This window comes from Gallinula chloropus (assembly GCF_964237585.1).
Source record: "Gallinula chloropus genome assembly, chromosome: Z".
Taxonomy (NCBI): Eukaryota; Metazoa; Chordata; class Aves; order Gruiformes; family Rallidae; genus Gallinula; species Gallinula chloropus.
Window position 1 is genome coordinate 58111665 of NC_140089.1, and position 21880 is coordinate 58133544.

General features: G+C 42.4%; 1 protein-coding gene across 1 annotated transcript in view; it reads left to right on the plus strand.

Moving 5' to 3' along the window:
* Positions 1-377: 377 nt before the first annotated feature.
* SHB (SH2 domain containing adaptor protein B) overlaps positions 378-21880 on the plus strand; it is a gene marked incomplete at both ends in the record, with an annotated part of 71566 nt that continues 50063 nt past the window's right edge. The window contains 2 exons of the mRNA XM_084278925.1: positions 378-959; positions 16459-16576. Of these exons, the coding sequence (XP_084135051.1) occupies positions 378-959; positions 16459-16576 (700 nt within the window). The remainder of the gene's footprint in view (positions 960-16458; positions 16577-21880) is intronic.

The following is a 21880-nucleotide window of genomic DNA, read 5'->3' on the forward strand; positions in this document are numbered from 1 at the left end:
GTCCCAGAGGCCAGACCGGCATGCCGATACGTGCCCCGCCTCCCTGGTGCGTGCTGATGTCAGGTGGGTCTGTGTTGCCGGTGCGGGCGAGCTGGTTTGCACTCGCGAGAGTCGCGGGGCTGCTGGAGACGGCGTGGAGCTTACGGCGGGCGGTTGGCTAAGGTTACGAACGGTTCAGTCCCGCCGGCAGGTCGGGGGCGCAAGCGGGACCCTTCCAGTCATTAGCAGCGGAAGAGCGGCGTGCGCGCAGACGGAGCGGCTGGCCTGCCCTTCCTAGCCGCTCCGCTTCTCCATGCGGGCCGTGGCGGTGAGCGAGGCTGGCGCTGGGGGTGCCGGGGACAGTGCGCGGTGCTGAGAGGCCACGGCCGGGAGAGACGATGGCCAAATGGCTGAATAAATACTTCAGCCTAGGTAATAACAAGACCAAGAGCCCCCCGCAGCCTCCGCGGCCCGATTACCGGGAAAAACGCAACGGTGCCAGCAGCGCGCCCCGCCCCGAAGGGCTGCCGCACCTCCACCTTCACCACCACACCTCGCCCGGCTTCCCGCACCACCGCCTGCGCGACGACACCAGTGACCTGCTCCGCGCCTACCGCGCCCAGAAGGACCGCGACTTCGAGGACCCTTACAGCGGGCCCGGCTCGTCCCTGCTTAGGTTACGCGCCATGTGCCGTCCGGACTACTCTGCGCGGGAGGACCTGGGCGAGGCGCTCCCCAAGGCTTTCTCCTCCTCATCGTGCTGTGCTGCGTCCCCCATCACCTGCGCAGCCGGCTCCCCGCACCTCTTTCGCAGCCACAGCGAGCGCCGCCCGGCGCCGCCACCTGACGTGAAATACATCTCTCCCAAGCACCGGCTGATCAAGGTCGAAAGCGGCGGAGTCGGCGACGGTGCGGTCAAGAAGCTCAACGAGAGCCCCAAGCAGCTTGCGACCTCTGTTCCCTCTACCGTGAAGGATAAAGTAAGTGTACTCCTGGTCCCTCCCCCGTGTGGACGAAGTAGTAGGACTGGGGCTGCGTCAGCCCCAGGAAAGATTCCTGGTGAGGGGGCTAACTGCTGCCTGAATGCAGCTGGAGCAGCCGCTGCTCTCCCCTGTGCCTCACAGGATGGCCTGGCCCTTTAACAGCTTGCGGCGGGCAGGACGCCTAGCAGGTTGGCACCTGAAGTGGTGGGCCGAGTTTACCTCCCGTCTGGTGAGGCAGGTGTGCTTAGTCCTCCTCTTCAGCACGGTGCACTGCCAACTTCACCACTAGTACTAAGGCTTCTGGGTTGGCGTGCTCATGCAGAGCAGGATGCGAGCCTTCCACTCCGTGCTTGGGGAGAAAGCCTTGCGGTCATCTGAAGCCCTGTCTGTACCTGTTATCCGAAGCTGTGGTCTCAGACCAACTGCGTGTGGGTATGCAGTGGTCATATATTAAAAATGCAAAATAAAAAAAAAGTCAGCTGCCATCCCAAGTCAAGCTGCCTGCTTTAAAGGAGGCAGTTTCTCACATGTTAAGTAATGAACTGGGGCAGTTCAGCCTTGAGAAAAGAAGACTGAGAGGGGATCTGATTAATTTTATAAATATCTGAAGTGTGGGACACAGCGGGAAATAGCCAGCCTCTTTTCAGTGGTCTGTGGAGACAGGACAAGGGGCAGTGGCTGCAAGTTGAAGCATAGGAAGTTCCACACCAATATGTGGAAGAACCTTTTCACAGTGAGGGTGACAGCACTGGCACAGGCTGCCCAGGGAGGTTGCAGAGTCTCCTCTGGAGACATTCGAGACCCATCTGGACACCTATCTGTGCAATACGTCCTAGGGAACCTGCTTTGGCAACAGGGTTGTGCTCGGTGAGCTCTGGAGGTCCCTTCCAAGCCCTACAATTCTGTGATCTGTGAATGATTTCTCTGCCACATGGTTTACTGTCAGAGGCAAAGTAGTTTGAAGTCCTGGGTTATAATGGCATCATAACTGTTTCCAATGGCCAGGTACCTCAAGCATGCTTTCTAGCAGCTTGCTCAGTTGCAAATGTTCTCCCATCTTTTATTGGCTGTTTTGTAGAAATACTAATGAAATGGTGTATGCCTCCAGCTCTGTTGGTCCTGTGAATATGTTTAGTTTTTTCACATATTAATATTTTTCAATTTTGTAAATTGGCATTTACAACTTCAGTGTAATAGTCACATCATGGGATTTTTTAAGTATGTGCTGAATGTTATCAATTTAAATGATCTGTGTGTACAAGCTTAAATATGACGTGATTGCATTGAGTGGTGACACGTTTCCATGTCAACTTGATGAATTATATGCTGTCGAGGTGGAATTCCAAGTAAGTCGGCTTACAATGGTGAGGATACAAGATTAAAGCCTAGAATTTACTACATGCTTGTCATTTTCAGTGTAGTTTCTGAATGAAAGTAGCTTCTTTTATGAAAGTTAATGATTAGAGTCTTCCTCTGTTATAGTTTCATTATATTCACACTTTTTTCAATTGCCTGTGTTGATACCAATACATCTGCTGTTAGAAAAGTACTTTGAGCAACTGTCATACTTAAGAGAACAAACCTTCTAAGTGCAACTTCTTTTTTCCTAATTATTTTTTATTAGGGCATGATTATTTTTTATTTGTCTTTCAATTGCTGAAGTACTTTTCAAAGCAGAAACTACATCTGTTGCTAAATTATGTGCTACCTTGCATAGTCGTAAATCTGTGTGCTGCTGCTAAGCCCTTGTTGCAAGTTCTAAAACTTGTTTTGACTAAGCAGCCTATAATTCTCTTTAAAAAAAAAAAGATAACAGAACACTCCTGTTATAGTCACATTCTTTCTGGTTTTGAGAAGTAAATGTTACAAGTAGTAGACTTCAATGTCTGAGAAATAAAAGCATCACTACACCTCAAAAGTTAAGTGTGCCTACCCCCACCCACAGCAAAATTTGGTTGTGAGAAGCCACATAGCTTGCTTGGGTTTTGTTCAATTGTGTTCTTTCCTCACAGTAATGGAAGCAAAATCGTAATTCATAGCGCTGAAATGTAAAGCCAGAGAGGATACTGTGCATATACAGTATCTGTGTATGTGAATTCTACCCATGTATAATAATTAAAAAAATCACACACCCCACACAAAAAAAAAATCCCCAGACAAAAGCAGACTTTGTTTCCATAGGATCTACCTCAGAAGTATATGGTGCAGACATCTGGCTGCTAGCTACCTATGTATAAGGGCTAAAGCTGTTTTCAACAAGCTTTCCTCCATTATGTAAGAAACAAGTACCTTTCTGACATTGCAATAGGCTGTGGAAATGCTTTTGAATTTTTAAGGTCTTGCACAAAAGTACTTAGGCTCCATGAAACAGTATTCATATTTATATAATTAAAACTCTTAGTAAATATTGAGAAGATGTTTGTCATATTTCTCTACGTAGAAGGTCTAAGTTTGATTTTGCCCATGAGAATGGATCAGGTGTGTTTAACAGAATCTTACAGCTGGTATTTTGAGAAGTATTGAGTAAACACTTGAAATATGTCTAAGCAGTGTTTGGGTTATTTAAATTAAAGTATATAGTTCCTAGATACCCTGAACTACAGTTGTCTTATTCCCATATTTAATCCATTGCAGTGGAGTGGGTGTCATGTTGCCACTCATTACAGATGGTTCTGCTCTTCCTCTCTGTTTGTGGTTCCAACCCCTACAATTCTGTGATTCTGTGATCCAGTGGATTCTCTACCAGTAAAGTTTTTGGGTAGTTGGTCTTGTTGAAGTGCTACTTTTCAGATACGTTCTTTCTTCCCTAGTTTCAATCAAAATTGTTCCAGCAAACAGGTTCTTGGCCTGTCTTAGAATAGCTCAGTCGGAAGGGTGTTAAATGATCAAGTCTCACTGCCTGATGATTTCAGTATACTGTTCAGGGCATTGACCAAGTGCCTTTTAAACACTTGACAAGCTTAGGACACCAGCTGCCTCTTAAAAAGTGGTTCCTACTGTCAAGTCTGAGACTTCCCTGATGCAGCTTTGAACTATTTCCACATACCCTGACACTGGATCCCAGGGAGAAGAGATCAGCAAATCTCTCTCCACTTCTCCTCAGAAAGCTGTAGAGAGCAATGATGTTGCCCCTCAGCCTCCTCTTCTCCAAAGTTCTCAGTTGTTACTGATAGGATATGCCCTCCAGCCCTTCCACCAGCTCTCTTGCCCTCCTCTGGACATATTTGAGTACACAAACGTTCTTTTTAAATTGCGTGACCCAGAACCACACACTAGTCAAGGCGGGGCCACACCAACACTGAATACAGTGTAATAATCCCCTCTTCTGACCAGCTGTTTATGCTGTGTTGGATGCCCCCCAGGATGTGGTTTGCCCTCAAGGCTGTCAGGACACAATGCTGACTTATACTGAGCTGCTGTCAACCAGCACCCCCAGAACCCTTTCTGCAGGGCAGCTATCCAGCCACTGTCCGAGTTTGTACCTGGCATCCCTCCATCCAAGGTATAGAAGCCATCATTTATTCATGTTAAACTTTCATGCTGGTTAGATTTCATGTCTTCAGAGTAACTCTGCCTGTGGTGGGGGTAGAAAAGTGTAAATGCTTGTTTGTGTTAAACTGAGAGGATATCCTACCCATCAATGAGAAAGCATTGGTCCAGCTTGCTTTAACTTTTGTGATCTGCAATTAATTTATCTCTGCTCTAGATTAGAGAGACACTCTTTTGCATACATTTCTAGGGTTTCTCTCTTGTCTCTCATACCTTGATATTGTCTACATTAAAAAAATAAGCTGGTTAGCCATACTGCCAGTCATGATAGCCCTATGAGAAACCTTCAGGGTATTCTGAAGAATGAAAGACTACTGTAGGCAGTTTAAAACTTGAAATTCAGTTGAGAAGCTCTGCTGTGGCTAACAGATACACCTCTCTGGTAAAGGCAGTGCAAAGTTACTAAGATTGCAGAAGCACTGAGGAAGGTGAGCTGGATGATTTGCTAAATCCTGGGAGTGACTTTTCTACTGTAAGAATTAGGCAAATGACTCATAGATAAGGTTTGGAAGTGTGCAACCTGGGAGAAACCAAAAACTGCCAGATGTTCTGATATTATAATAGGAATGTGCAGAACTGCCTAGAATGCTTGTAGCTTTCTGTTTTGAAAAGAACAAATGTACCTAATGCTGCAGACAAGGGCCTGCCCTTCCCCACCTCCCACTTGTTATGAAGCCCATACAGGGGAAGTTCCAGTGGGGTACTCAGAGAGGTCTTTGGCTGTGGGGTGCAGCTCCCAGCTGTTATGTGTAACACTATACTGTCTGAACCAGTGGATTGGCCTGTACATGATCATGATGCTATGTGTATTGAAATGGATGACTCTGGGTTCACTGAACCGCACAGGTGTTGCTGACATGTTTCCAGCTAGATTTCAAGGATGATGGAAGGTATTGGAGGGAACACAGGTGCTGTTGTGTTGGGCTTGCTGTCACCATACTTCTGAGAGTGTTTATTGGTATTTGTGTCTGAAGTAATTTTAACTGCTGATCTGGCATGGGGGAAGAGGTGTTGAATTGAGGCCTACAGTGAGGAAGAAATGTTGAGTGGAAATTTCACTGGGAGTCCTGACCCCAGTGTAAGGACCCAGGCTCATCAGACAATGAGGTTTCTTAGGATTCTTTTTCCATGGTTCAGTGGGGACTGAATGCTGGACTATAATGTATGTCTGCTCCATCAAACAGGCTTAAGTAAAGCTTAAAGACTGGAGCATGGGGAATAACTTTACATCCAGGATAACGCAATTCAGTGAATCCTGAGCTGTCTATGGGATCAACCTAGTCAGAGTTTTCTGCCACCATTGTGTTGTTAGGACAATTGATGGAGGATGAGTGCCTGTGGTTGGTCTGAGACTGAAACACCCTGACTTCAGAAGTTGCCAGCTGTGTGCAGACCTCTGGGCAGAACAGCATGGCTATGTTTCTTTTTACAGGGTGATGGACTGGAGCTACACAGCTAGGTATCTGAGCCAGCAGAAGGCTCTCCTCTGTTCAGCTTTCTAGTGCAGGAAGAGGAGCCATGTGGCCCTACTGCTGCTCAGCAGGGTTGTGCTTTATCTTTAAGAGGTTAGGTGGGCTGCAGGGATGCCCCTGGAAGGGTATCACTGCATGCAGTAACCTTCCAGGTCTTTGCACTTGCATGCCCATTACAAGCTTGCCTTGTGTGTTTTGCAGTTGGTTTACCTCTTACTGCTTCTGCATATGTAGATATCTGTATCTAGAGATAAGAATCTGTAGATTACTATGAAAATATAAGCTGAAAAAAACAGCTGCAGGAGACATGGAAGTAATCTATTGCTTTTCCTGATTTAGTAGTGATAACTTTGACCTGGTTCCAGTAGCTGACTGCTTCTTGGATATGGAAACTGAAGAGAAAGATGCATACCGTAGATGCAATTCATGTTTTTGCAGTACCTGTAGATTATTTGGTCACCTATGAAGACCCTGGAGCATTCCTTGTAAAAATTAAATTTGCATCTGTGAACAAGCAATATGAAAAGTTTTAGAGGAATAAATAAAATTATTAATAGTACAAGTGTGGTATGTCCCTATGGTTAAACTTTCTTTTGTAATTGTGTTTCTATGTTCAGCCAGCAGTTCTAATTAAAGTCACCAAACTCATAAAGCTAATAACTGTAGGAGGTGAGGAGCTATACTGTTTAACCTCAGAAGGTAGTAGCAGTCTGCATATGGCTAAATCTTGGATATGGATAAACGATAGTGGAAAAAACAGTACTTGAAAATGAACACAATGTTGGAGTTTGCATGGGTGGCCAAAGGCGGCAGTTGAAAAGACTAAAAATACCAACAGCAGATGTGTATTGCCTTAGAGCTTCTGACTGTAAATACAAGTGAAAACTACATGGTGGATACAGCATGTTATATGTGGAAGGATTTTTCTAAATTACTGAGCTGAGTCTAAAGCAGTCCATCAATGTAGTGTCTGCCTGTCTTCCCTTTTCATGGGAACCATAATGTATCTTCTGTGTCTCTGACCTACACATCTTGTGTTTGATCTCAAACTGTTGCTGTGGTTTACTAGTTTTATATAAGTATTTAGGCTTTCTTGTTACATATGCTGAGATTATTTGTAAACTTCTGAAATCTACTTTATATATATGTGCACATACATGCATATACCAAAATATGAAAAATATATAAAATACGTAATTATAATGTGTTATTTTATTTATGTATTTGCATATTGCAGACTTTCAAAGTTTGTGTGGGTGAGAACCTCAACAATCTGGTGTAGCTTTCATATTAGCCTTGCTTTGAGCAGAAGAGTGATTTGTGTTCAGAGATCTCATGGAATCGAAGTCTTAGTGCAACCACAATCTTCAAAAACTGCCCTGGAGTCCGAGTGTTGCAGGCAGACTTGTGTTAATACAGAGCATTCCAGTGCGAGAACCACAGTGCAGGATCTAAGGCATGGTTCTGTCAAGTTGGAGTGCTTTTCCTCCTTCTGTAGACAAATCTGTACAGTAATTTAATGTGGAGTTAGTCTGACAATAGTCTCCAAAGCCTACTAGCACACCTTCTGAAAAAGCATAAAAATGAATAGGGCTTTGTTCAGACCTAGTGCATGTGTATACAGTTGGGCATGGCTGAGTGAGTCAGTAGGAGAGAATGTTATTGTGAGGACATGTGGTGGTTTTACCCTGGCTGGAGGCCAGGCGCTCAGCAAAGTTGTTCCATCACTCCCCTTTTCGGCTGGATAGGGAGAAGATAATATACGTACTAAGAGGCTTAGGAGTTGGTAAGGACAGGGAAAGATCATTCAGCAATTAATGTCACCAACACTGTTTCTTCCTCTGAAAGCAGGGTAGGATAATCAGAAATAAAACCAAATCTTCCTTCATCCACCCCCAGGTGGCACAGGGGGAGATGGCAGAATGGGGATTTTGGTCAGGTCATCACAAGTTGTCTTCTTCCTTAGTGGAGGGATTCCTCACACTCTCCCCTGGCTTCAGTGTTGAGTCCCACCCATGGGAGGCAGTCCTCCACAAACTTCTCCAACATGCACCCTTTCCCACAGGGCTTCATCTTTTCACCAGCTGCCCCAGCATAGGTCCCTTTGCTGGGGTGCAGTCCCTCAAGCCCAGACTGGTCCAGCATGGTCCCCCACAGAGTTACAAGTCTCCCCAGAAATCCTGCTCTGGTGTGGCCTCCTCTCTCTCTCTCTCCATGGGCTGCAGGTCCTGCCAGGATCTTGCTCCAACATGAGTCACACCATCTTCCATGTATCTCCACAAGCTCTAGCTTGGGGCCTCTCCATGAGGCGGCAGGTGGGGTCTCTGCTCCCCATCATCTTACTTGGGCTTCCGGGGGACAGTCTGCTCCACCATGGTCTTTTCCACGGACTGCAGAGGAGTCTGCCTCCTGTTGCTTGGAGAGCCTTCTCCTCCCCCTGCTTCTTCACTGACCTTGGTGTCTGGAGAGTTTCTTACACCTTCTCACTCCTTTCTCTGGTGGCAAAAAGCAGCTGCTTGTGGTTTTATTCCCTTCTTAAATACATTATCACAGAGGTGCTACCAATGTCACTGATGGGCATGGCCTCAGTCAGCGTTGGTTCCAGCTTTGAGCCTAGCTGGTTACTCTGTCAGGCCTAGGGGAAGCTTCCAGCAAATTCCTGCAGAAGCCACCCCTGCAGCCCAGCCTCATCCACCAGAAGCTTGCCAGGCAATCACACAACAGGACACTAAAGCAGGGCTGAATACTGGTGCTCATCAGCAAAAGGGAATGAATTTTTCTTCTGAATTTTCACATGGGTGCATGCAGGAGCTGTGATTCAGTTAAGTCCTACAGAGACGCTGAGAATAGCTAAAACTACACAGTTCTCTTTCAACAGTTGGGCCATCATCAATCCAGCTTTCTTGTTATTGCTTGATAGCACAGATTTTTTCTGCAACCTTTCCTTCAAAACTGTTTTGGTAAGGAAGGAGACCTGTATTACACTTCTGTCACACAACCAACTTAAAGCTAACTTGAAAGCAAACTGTTAGGATTGGGATTGGTTTAATGTAAACATCGTAAAATATGTATACAGTATGTGGAAGTGAAATCTACAGACAATAGGTTATGTATTTTTTTATGATTTAAATGGCATTTTAACTCTAAATGAGAAACTGAGCACAGTAGGAACTTATGTATACGGATTTCAGCCTGATTGAGGACAAAGCACCTAGAAAGGAAAAAGGCGGATCTCTGTTCCTCTTTTTAACCATCAACTCTCCTAGTAAACTTCTAGTTTGCAGTCTGATCTAGTGGTGGCTGGTTTGCCATTGTATTTGCTTGGATTGCTGAAGAAATGCCTATTCTTTTTTTTTTTTTTTTTTTTTTTTTTACTAGGTCATTTGCTCCCTAAGCTCACTGACACTGTGTGGTATAGGAGAGATGTTTGTGTCTCTAAATGTCTTTGTACATATGTCCTTGCCTCCCAGCAGTTGGTTATGTCTGATTCTCAGGCATTCCTGCAGAGCAATGACCCATGGCAGAGAATATGGTTTACCTTCTCATTTCTTTGTTGCTCTGTATAAGTGTGATTGTATGCTAGGCCCTATATTAAAGTGGAGGAAGTAATATGAGCCTTGGCAGTTGAAACAGCATACAGTGGATTTTAGTGATAGATAGGGACAGTGGTACAGATCTTCCTGGATATGTCACTATTTCTGTAAATGTTGCTGTAAACCAGTCTGCATTGACAATGAAATGTAAATAAGGTGTAGTTTTGGAGTAGCTGTGCATGAAGTGCATAGAAAAGTGATTTACAAAACATTCTGCCAATGATTGTTTATGGGATACAAGTATTTTTTTAACTTTTTAAACTTGATTTTTCTGAGGAGAGCACTGTCTATTAACTGCTCCATCTGTCCACCCTTCCATAACTCTTGGATATACTGGCAGATGCTGGAAGGTAAATTTTTCCAATTTAAAATAGTTGAGTGGATGGGTCGAGGAAGGATCATTTCCTTTCTCAGGGGAAAGCAGGTACAGCTCTGTTTTTAAACTTTGAGCAGCAGCATCAGGGTGGCCTACATTGCCCGCTGTGAAGTAGGGATACTCGTGGGGTAGGAAATAATTGCAGTTACTGTCTGAGAAATCTAAGACGTAGAGGAGAGAAATGGGGAGTCAAGAAGACAAGAACTGTTGTTTATATATATAAGCCTGTAAGCAATTGGGTCTTGTAAGTGAGATTGCATAGACTTGCAGAAACCACAAAAAGCAATGCATTTTCTCTGAAAACTCAGCTTGTGTGTAGAGGAGTAGCTCTTGAAACCCTTTTTAAAATACTGGCTTTTTTTTTTTTTCCCCAAACACCTTGCTACCATTCCACATCTGTGGCAGAAATTAAGAAGCTACCTTTCCTGATTTATGTTTTGGTTACATTTTGGACAATGAATGTGTCTGTCTCTAGAAATCAAAGATATGAGTGAAGCCTGTAATTTCATCCAGGGAAAAGCTGAAAAAGGTCTTTTTGACACTCAAGTTTATGAGTAGAAGGAAAGGCTCTTATACACAGATCTATCTGTAGATTTCTACAATTAGGACCTAAATTTCTAACATTAGAAGGAAAGGCTCTTATACACAGATCTATCTGTAGATTTCTACAATTAGGACCTAAATTTCTAACATTAGCAGGATATTAAAAATCCTTTTGCTATTCCTGATCCTTCTGCTGACCCTTTTGGGAATTCAACCATATCCAGATCACTGTATTAGCAGGTTTTCCAATGTTACGAACTTTATTTTGAAAAAAACCATTACTGAGGTTATGGGGAATACTGGCTTTTGGGTTGAGTGCTTCAGCATAAGTGCAAGTCTTTACTTGTTTGGAAAAAAATTTCAGGCCAAATGGCACAGTTCTTCATGCAGGCTGAGTTCTGTCCAGGCTTCATCACCAGAGACCTTTCTGATGTGTAGCAGTCTGAGCATTAAACTAAAATACTATTTTTAAGGAAATATGCCTAGGCCATGTTTAGGATGTGAGACCTGTAGATTGCTTGGGAACAAAGAGAGAACACTGGTATCTGTCAAAAATTTCACACTGTGGTTATATTAAAAAAAATCTAAACAAAACCCCACTTAATGTAGAGTGAATTCTGTTATAGCTAGTGAGTTGTCTTTTGTAACTGTAACTTCTCAGAGAGGATGAGGAATTTTCATTACTTTGTGTAAATGTGTTTTCTTGATGCAAATTCACAGTTTCCAAGTGCTTTTGTCTTCTGTGCCTCTGCTGATAGTCACATGTTTTTGTCTGTAATAGTGGTGGACTTGGCAGTCACAAAAACCAAGAGAGGGCTACATTTAATAATAAACCTCCCACACCCCGAAACTGGAGTCTCCTGTAATAAGTCTTCCAAAGATTTGGCTAGCAGGAAATGTCTTTTGGCTTTTTTGCTTCATGTAATTTACTAGAATTCCTCTTTGATTCTCCAGAACTGTGTGTCATTAATCACAATAACCACTAAATCAGTCGAATTACAAATAGTTCTGTGCTGAGGCTTTTTCAAGGATTTCAAGGATATGTGGTTTCATGTTTCCTTTCAGTTCAAAGAAGGGTTGTCCCTAAAGACTTACTTTATTTCAGTGTGGTAAGTTCTCATTGGTTTCTTTTTTGTTTGTTTAAAGTACCTTTAAAATATACTTTTTAGTTAGAGATATCTACCAGGTTAAGCTCTAAGGTATGTTCTTTCTTTTCTTCGGGTGGCTGTGTATGCAAATCATACTTTTGCATATGCAAATACATAAATTTTTATTTAGTATAACATATGTAGGTCTTAAATGGTATTTCTTAAGACTGCAGAAGAACAAAGCATCAACAGTGAAGCTTGTACCTTAGTTATATATTAGAGGGATAAATGAGAATCTCAGCTTGTATTTAGATAGGGGGTGGGGTAGTTGCTAGTGGTTTTTGATCTTGTATCTGATAACTGACTTTTTAGTGAGAGCTATAGTTTTAAATTGGTCAACTTGTCTGGTTACTGAGCCATACTCCTTTGTTTTGCCTTTTGAGTTTTAGCAGACAACCTCCTAGGAAGAACTTTTGTCAGTGTTCCCTAAATCCTTGTCCTCTCTGATCGTGGAAACTCAGTCACAAGTTTCACTTACTTTTGATCAGTGCGTTTCTATTTGTTTTGGGCTTTCATTTGCCTGAAGTTACTCATGCCTCAAATTGCTGTTAGTAGGTCTACGTGATAAAAATTAATAACATACGTGTATGGGGTGTCAGTAGTTGTAGGAACTCACAGTCCACTCTGCTAGTCTTGCATTCTGTTAAGAGTTAAGCTAAAGATAAGCTATGTAGCAATAGCTTTGACAAATGCAGCCAGCTGAGGAATGACTGTGGAATCTGAATGGTTGCCTGAGGCTGCCTCAAGATTCCCTGATAGTTGTGATAAATTTTGAGAGATGGGACCCACATGGGAGGTGGATGGATTTGGTGAAGAGAAAGCAAGTTAACTGTGTCCACCAAAGTGCAGACCCTGTGTGAATGTTCTCTGTAGCCTGCGGTTACAAAGCTTCAGCATATTAGCACTCCTCAAATTATATCTAAGGCAGATGTGTCAGGTACAGCATTAGATCCTGTGTAGCCTGATTAGTTGAGACTCCCAGGAGGGATGCGTTAGTATGTATTAGCATGAGTATTATACATTAGTAGATGATGGATGACATCCATTCCCTTCTCTTTCCTGTCCTGTGTTTCTAATTCAGTAATGTGATAGATAAATTTGGAGGCCAGTTGAACAAGTTTAGGCAATTGTCTTGGAAGCGTGCTTTACCTGAGATGTGGGAAGGGCACTGCATGCAGACCATAATCTGGGATCTTCTGTGCTAGTCTTGGCCTGTGGATAAAAAACCCCAAAACACTGGGACCAGCTTACTAGGCAGTGGTTGAAAGACTGTTGGGATAAAACAACACAACAGAAATATCCCTGTCTGGAGAACTGATGAGCCCTGGTGAACCTGGAGGCACTCTGCTTATTATGTAGAAAGGCCTGTTCCTAATGAACTTCAATAAGGGTAAGTGCAGGGTTCTACACTTAGGGGTGAATAACCCCAAGCACCTATGCAAGTCAGGGGTTGACCTGCTGGAAGCATAGCTGCGGAGGTGCACCTGGGACTCCTGATGGACAAGTTATCCATGAGCCAACAGTGTGCCCTGGTGGCCAGGAGGACCACTGATGGCCAGGGGTGCATTAAGAAGAGCATGACCAGCAAGTCGAAGAATGTTCTGCTACCCCTCTACTCTGTGCTGCTGAGGCCACACCTGGAATGTTGTGTCTAGTTCTGGGTTCCAGGAAGGAAAGACAGGGATCTACTGGAGACAGTCCAGCAGAGGGCTATGAGGATGACTAGGGGACTGGAGCATTTCTTATGAAGCAAGGCTAAGAGAGCTGAGTCTGTTTAGCCGTGGTAAGAAAAGACAGCGAGGGTATCTTATCAATGTTTTTTTGAAGGATGGATGTCAAGAGGATGGGCCCAGGCTCTTTTCAGCGGAGCCCAATGACAGGACAAGGATTAACAGGCACAAAGTGTAATGCTGGAATTTTCATCTGAGTGTGAGGACAAAACCTGTTTTGTGAGTGTTATAGAGCACTGGCACAGGCTGCCCAGAAAGGTTGTGGAGTCTCCTTTTCTGGAGATACTCAAAACCCACTTCAGTATGAACTTGTGGAGCCTGTTTGATGTGATCGTTCTTTAGCTGGGTGATTGGACTAGATATCTCCAGAGGTCTCTTCCATCCCCTCCAAGTCTGTAGTTCTGGGGAGATGGCGTAAAGATTTGCAGTTGGAATTGCAACTAGTTTCTGGCTTGGATCTCTAAGAATAGGAGAAATATTCTTTCATAACAAGATTGTGAAAATGAATTTAGATATTTACAGTAAGTAAGTTTTAATAGAACAAAAATGTGTTTTCATCTGAAGTTTTCATGTCTCTTTGAATAAAGGCTTGTTTTTGAAAGAAGTAGAACTTGAGCCTTCCTAGAAGTTAAGAATTTACAGCTGTTAGCAAGTACAGAAGAAATCAAAAGTTTGGACTCGCTAGCTGCTTCATCTAGGCTGAGAATTAGTACATTTTAACATATATGAAAATAGTAACAGTCACGTGAAGAACACTCTGATAGCTGAGAGCTCTAAAGCTACTGTTAATAAGAAAATACAAATATAAAGCTCTAGGAAGATAAAACTTTTCTGTTTGTGTGCTGAAAAGTGGATTTAGGATTTTTTTAGGGTTTTTGTTTGGTTTTTTTTTGCTGGGGGAGGGGGAGTCTAGTCACTGGGGAGGGCATTTTGCCCAATCTGACAAATTTGATACGTGAACTGGTTGTAAACAGTCATCGTAAGCTGTGTAGAATCTCATAGTGCTTGTGACACTTGTTCATCTGAAAGGGAGGAGTTTATAACCCCAGTCCAAGCTAGAGGAGGTTTTCACTCCAGAGATTACTGTAGTTGGATATATTTCCAGTCCCCATCTTATCTGGTAAAGATTCACAGATAATAAAATATAATAGTAACAAATATAATAATGAAATAATGTGGGCTTAGACCTCTCCCCCCCCCTTTTTTTTGTTTTAATTTCCTTTTTAGAAAGTGGCTTTTGCTTTGTTAGACCTCTTTTGAATAACAAGTTAGTTGCTTTAGTCCTTCTGTTCTTGTTTGGTACAGTAAGCTCTTGAATATGTTACCATTGTGCTTAAAGCAAACGAGTCTTGATTTTTTTATCTTGACAGCATTCAGTATGTATTATTTTCCTCATGGTATATTTTTGGCAAATTGAGAAGAATGAATATCAAATAACTGTTAGATTGCTTTCTGTTTCATGTTTTAGTACAGTTACGCTAAGGATTGGCAAGTATTGCTTACCAACACTTGTAATAGGAGAGCAGTACAAAGCCCATTCTACCATCCAGCAGCTGTTGACACAATTCATCAGAATATTAAATAGATGGCATTTCAATTGCAGCACTTTGGGAGGTAAACTTGTGACTAGGAGAAATCACTGCTGTGTGATACACATTGTTGTCTTTGTGTATGCAGCTGCTGGCACTTGATTTGCTGCTTGAGCATATGTTGCTACACAAGGCAGAGGGAAATTTTCTTTTGGGTTAACTGTTTTTCACAATGTGGCAGTAACATTGGACATTAAGTGAGAGAGAATTCTTTTTTTCCCCTCCTCTGTTATCCATGTCAGTCTGGTGGTTTCTGGTCAAGGACTAACCTTCCAGTCATTTTAAAATTTGAGTGGAGAAAAATACAATTAACTTACAATGTAAAACATCAATGTCAGGTATTCTAGTATGCCTGCTGTTAACCTGTGACTGTAGTAGCTAAATCTGTGACATTTGCAACTGTGGATTTGGTGCTAACAAATACATTCCTCTTTTGGAATGTGCTTTTGAGTAGTACAGGGTTGGGAGCTTATGCTAAGGAATGTGGTGAGGGTATTTTTTTGATTGGCTGTGCTTTGCTTTATTTGATTGTGGGTTTGCTTTCAGGGTTTTCTTTGGTAAGTAAAATAAGTGGTATAAAATATCAGTGTAGCAGCATTGCAGGGCCTGAGTAGTGACTCTGAAGTCTGTTAGATGTTTTGGTCCCTAATCTTTAGAGAGATCTCTGCTTTTTGTAATAGTGTTATTTCCTCTATGACGTTTGTGCGAGTGTGCAGAAATGCTTTCATCCCCTGCATCTTGCTTTGGCTGATGGAGTATGCTGTCAGCACAATACAGAAGCAGATACAGTTTCTGTCTCATAGTTGGCAATGTACTTCTGGTTCTTTCTTGAAAAGAATGAAGCCATTGGATTAGCAATCTGCTGTCAGTCTTATTAGTGCTGGTCTTAGATGTACAGTAACTAATGGGACAGAAAGAGTCTTGGTTAAAAAAATCCATCTGAAAGAGAGCTGGCCTTCAAGGAAGAAACCCTTTAGGCTTGCTTAGCTTTGAGTGAGGTTGGTGAGGTGCTTTCTCACTTTAATTATAGCCTTTGAGTGTGTATTTGGAAAAAAAAAATCAGTATTTTCAGTTGATAAAGCTAAAAAGCAGAAGGGGTGAAGCAAATGCAAGCGTGCATTATTTCCTTGATATTAACAAACTCTTCTGATAAGAACTACAATGGATTTAATGTGATGACTGATTAGCTCTTTCTAATTTGTCTATCCCAATTCTTCCATATCTAGTGCTAGCCAGAAATCTTGGCATGGTGTCTGCCTTTGTGTGGTTTCTGGTATGAACAGGAGCACAGTCCTATTTCAGCACTGTGTAGTAACTGATTTGTGACAGTTGTCAACATGTCTTCTCTGAACCCAGACTGTATTTTGAAGATGCCCTAAGATGCAGCTGTGTGAAACTGGTTTTGATTGTTGTTTTTTTTTCTGGTGGGATGTTACTGCCTTCTAGTTTGCACATTTGACTGAGATTCTAGTAACAGCTACTTTCCTGTCTTTCAGGTATTGATAGCTGATGACTACTCAGATCCATTTGATGCCAAAAGTGAGTTGAACAGAATGGGAAGAGGGGAGAACACTGGCTATATGGAACCATATGAAGCCCAGAGAATAATGACTGGTAAGAAAAGACAGTTGCGCATATGAGCTTTAATTGCATGGCAGTTCACATGGACATGGCAGCTGCTATGAAACAGAAAAGTCCTTCAGCATACAATACCGTATTTCTGAAGATGTTTAGGTAGTCAACAGTAAATATTCTGGAGGGTTTTCTTGTGCCGGCACACGCCTTGATATCTAAAAATACCACTCTGGGCCTTACTATTGAATATAGGTGGTTTGTACTGTCATGTGGGAAGATGAAAATGTGAGCAGTGGGAGTTGGAGTGTGTATTATTCAGCTTGGCAACGTCAGGACTGTCATCTGTGCATGTATTAGGGATGGCTAAAATGTGACGCTGTGTTAGTTCACTTAAAAACAGTTGCTGAATTTGCTTACGGCCTTTTTTTCCTTAATCAGATGCAGGCTTCTTGGTCTTCCCTCTGTTGGAGGAGGGCTGCAAAATATATCTTTGTGTAGCTTCCTTCCTTCCTCAATTCTCTGATGGTTTTTTTGTACCAGTGGTCAGAATGAGACACTTTAGAATGCCTGTGAGCATTTAATTGCTATTCTTGCTACTGTCCTTCCTTTTGTGTTGTGTAGGGAGGCAATGGTGGTATTGCTGTAGGAGTCTGGAGTGTTTGAACTCCTTGTCTTGGCATGATGTGACCGTATTGTCAGTGTATTTTCCACATACCATTTGCATCCATTTCCTACTTGTTGGCTGTGCAGTCCATAAACTTCTCTAGGGTATGGTGGGGCCATTTGTTTTTAATTTATGATAATCTGACTCAGTCAATACGCATCTTTGTGCAGATCAGTTGTGCATTTCAGATTTGTACAGCAGGTCCTCTTTTTCTGATGAGGTGAAAGTGAATCATGTACCCAGTTAAGTTGATTGTATGCTTTCCTTTTCTATTGGCAGCTCCTGTTTTGAGCCCTCAGAAAAGATTAATCAGTGGGGGAAGATGAGGCTGTTGGATGCAAAGATCCTTTTTTCATGCAAGTGTTCCTATTTTTCTTTTCTTAAATAGCATCTCTGAACTGAGACACAGGAAATGACAGGTAGACTATTGCTTGGAAGTTTTCAGTATCTGGTAGCTTTTATTTCTCATGGGTGTAAATCTGTGTGTTATAGTTGAGTAGTTTCTCAAAAAACAAGTAAGTCTGAGTAAGTTCTGATGCTCTGATTAAGCATTTATAATTTTAACTGAATTTTAACTGAATTTTATAGTGCCTTGATTTCTTTTGTTCTTTCTGTGTTTAGGACTGGAGCTTGTTCTATCTCCTTTTCCAGATTAGCCGTAACGAATGGGATGGTTTAGTGGGCAGTACTGAATGGTTTACCTTAAGTAAGGGGCAGTAAATTTTATGCCTTTGCCAACTGCAAGGCACCCTTTGCCAAATTGGTGTTTGGTGCAGCTGATAAGCTGTTAAATCTATTCTGTATGTTATTAAAAAGCAGACACGAGCTCTCAAACATGCTAAAGACACTTTCAAGACTGAGGTTTAATTGACTATAATGATATAGCCAGTGTTCTGAATATGCATTTGATTGAGCCAGTGGAAGCAGCTTAATATCTCCTTGGAGATGCTTAGTGTTTTGAGGTCTGAGTGTGTGCTTTCCAGTCATCTTGTCCTAATGCTGGTAGAAATGGAGAAAGTCTTCCCATAAACCTCAGTGAGGTCAGGTTACATTCAACCTATATTTCAAGTATGTGGTTTTATATTTGTTTATTTCCTTGTACAGACAGATGTTGCCTTTGTGTTTTACTTGACAAATGAAAATCCAACTCCATTGTTGCAGTTTAACCCTAGTAGGTAACCAAGCACCACACAGCTGTTTGCCTACTCCTTCCCTCACATGGGCATTGGGAGGAAAATGAGGGGGAGGGAGAAGGGTGAAATCATGGGTTGAGATAAAAGCAGTTTAATCGGGTAACAAAGGAAGATGATGACAATAATAGTAATAACAAAACCAACCACAGCGGTAATACAAGTGATGAACAAATGCAGTTGCTTACCTCATGCAAAAAGAAAATGATCCAATGCCTGGTCTGTTTCTGAGCAGCAAATCTGCCTCCCAGCTAGCTTCCCCAGTTAGGTACTGAGAAGAGCATGATGTTATATGGTAGGGAATATCCCTTTGGCAAGTCTGGGGCAGCTGTCCTGGCTGTGCTTTTCCAGATGCTTGGGCACCTGGCAGAGTGTGGGAAGCTGAAAAGTCCTAGATTCAACTACCTAGCAACAACTAAAAATATCAGTGTGTTATCGACATTGTTCACATACTAAATCAAAACCACAGCCCTATACTGGCTACTAGAAAGGATAATTATCGCTATCTCAGTTGAAACCAGGACAGGCATATTTTTTGAAAGTTTGTAAAGATTTGGTTTAAGTTTCCCAGGTGAGTTCTATCACTTATCTACTAACAAAGAAGACCTTTGGACTGCATTTGGGTTTACTGCTTTGTTTATGTTTGTTAGCTGTGCTGTCTGAACAAAAGGCTATCCATTTAGTTTAACTAATCTGGTGAAGTCCTTCTGACCGTATTTAATATGGGTTAATCCCAGAGAGGGGAGATCTGCATACTCTACCAGAATGCACTTTAGGACACATAGAAAACAAAGCAGCTTTTTGTCAATTATTCCTTGTTTACAGATATACCCTAATTCTTAATCAACTCCAGAAGCCAAATGTAATGGTGTGGAATAATTACTGGAGATGACTTAAAACTTATGTTCACAGTTTAAGAAAAGGTTCCACATTCAAGAAACTTCCGGGGTGAGGAGCAGCTGATAGGCCAAAAGTCCATTTTGCTGTTAAGTTCCCTAGTTGATCTTGGAGGTTGGCAACATCAGGGGAGCTTGATGTGCTAACACTGAGAGAACAGTACATAGAGGGTAGAGTGGAGTGGACATGCTGCCACTAGGCTCTGTGATCTATGGGGATCTGGTGTGCTATGGTACAGAGAGGTCCCCTGAGTGAGAAATGAACCAGAACTGAGCTAGCAATTCATAACTTTCCTGACCAGATAATGTTCTTCAGGTCAACTTTTGCTGATTATAATATCATTATAATACAAAACCACACCTCAATCCCAAAAGCTACCAGCCTCCAAAGTACGTCCACCCCTCACTGAGCATGTGCTCTGAATTTCTGTTAGCCTATACCTTTAGATATGAAGTGAGGAAAATTTATTCCGGACACAACAAAGATATGCATGACTAGAGTCACTCAAGCTCCACCTGATAGGTTAAAAAATAGTAGAAAAGTAGCCCAAAACCAGAAGCATGTTAAGGAAGATACCATTGCAACAAGTCAAGAAGATACCATCATGAACCACTGCTGACTTCTGGGACCAGTGGACAGACTGACCCTCTCTTTCCCCGCCCCCCCCTCCTCCTCTCTGGGACACCTTGGGTGAGATTTGAACACTTAGCTATCCCAGGAAACTTAGAAATCTCTATAGAGAATTATTTGTATTGCTCGAATAGTTCTGTGTTGCTTTGCATATAACTTCATGTTGTTTTATGTTGCTGTGTTAGTTGCAGCTGCTTATGTAGACAGTGGATCATCACCAGTAATCCAAAATGAACATGTCCAAACTGCCTAAGTCTGGCTATGTTAGTTCACTGAATGCAACTAGACTGGATGGTGCTTTGCACTATTTGCAAATCCATAATCACAGTAGTTCAGTATATTGAACGTGACTGGACTTACAGTGTTGAATTGGCACTCGATAAACAGCACCATTCATTAATCTAGCCAATTGATTGTGATCAAACTGCTTGAGTCTGATTTTGAGAGTTAATTGAACATGACTAAACTGAATGGTTCTTTCACTGCTTGTGAATCTGAAATCATGGTAGTTCAGTATTGAATGTGACCAGACATATAGTGCAGAATTGGCACTCTCTCAGACTCCTACCTGCCCGTAGCCCCTGCCATATCTGAGGACAAGCTGGAACATGAAGAGATTCATTTCCTGCCAAATGCCTTTACCTGTTTAATGTGACAAATGGCTAGTTTGAAAAGGGAGCCTAAAGTTGTGTGTGCTGCATGCTCCTTGAATTAGTAGACAATTAAGCAAAAATGAATGCCCTATGACATAAACCCTCATTGTTTCAATTTGAGAAGCTCTTAAGCTTACACTTGCATAGAAATACATGAAGTCTGAAATAACTAATATGTTTGCTCAAAATGTATTCTTGCCCCCTGAAAGCTCTGTGGACTCGCAGTTGTGATTGAATTGGTTCTTAGTGGTTAAATGTTTAATTTTAAAAAAATAAAATAAAAAAACCACATTGATGTTGATGATTTCAGTAAGCTATTGAATAATGATTTGATTCCACGCTGTGGTTAGAATTGGGTTTAATCAGGCTTGAAGTTTCTTCTGCTGATAATGTCCCCAAAAAATACTGTCTTCCCAGATTTGTGATGAAGTTCATTGAAAGAAAGCAACCTTTATGCCAAAGTTTGGTAAAAGGCTTTTCAAGGAAAGGCTTGACCTGAAACTAGGGTAAAGCATGTTGAGACCAAAGCATGTTTGAGAAGCTGTTGTCTTCTGGCAGCCAAATACATCTGCTCACCTGAGCTGGTATTTTAAGTGTCTGTCCTGTCTTCAGGAAGTCCATTCCAGAGGCTCAGAGAAAGTCACTGGAAATCTAGTTCCTGGTGTACCTTGTGCAGTGTGAGTCAGCTTGGGTGGATGTACACCCAAAACCACAGGAATAGTGTTGCCTTTTTGCCATATCCTCAGTGTGTTTGGGAATTGGACATCCCTGGGTAAACTCAGATATATGAAAGAAGTTCCCTGTGATCTTAATATTTGACATACTGGACTATGCATGAAGTGAGATCCTGGCTCATGTATGCATCATGAAAAACAAGTTGAGTTAGCTAAGATGATGTTGATTTTTAAGGATCCTGAGAAGTAGGTGGACCAGAGAGAAAAAAACCTGATGATAAGATACTGGCCTTGCTGATGCTGTCTGGATAACAACATCCCAGCAAGAAATAGATGAAAAAGGATTGGAGGGAAGGCCCTTGTGAGGCCCCATCTGGAGTACTGTGTCCAGATCTGGGGCCCCCAATACAAGAAGGATGTGGAACTGTTGGAGAGGGTTCAGAGGAGGGCCACAAGGATAATTAGAGGACTGGAGCACCTGCCCTACAAAGAGAGGCTGAGGGAACTGGGCTTGTTCAGCCTGGAGAAGAGAAGGCTGCGGGGGGACCTCATTGCAGCCTTCCAGTACCTGAAGGGAGCTTATAAGCAGGAGGGGATTCAACTTTTTAAAAGAGCAGATAATGGCAGGACAAGGG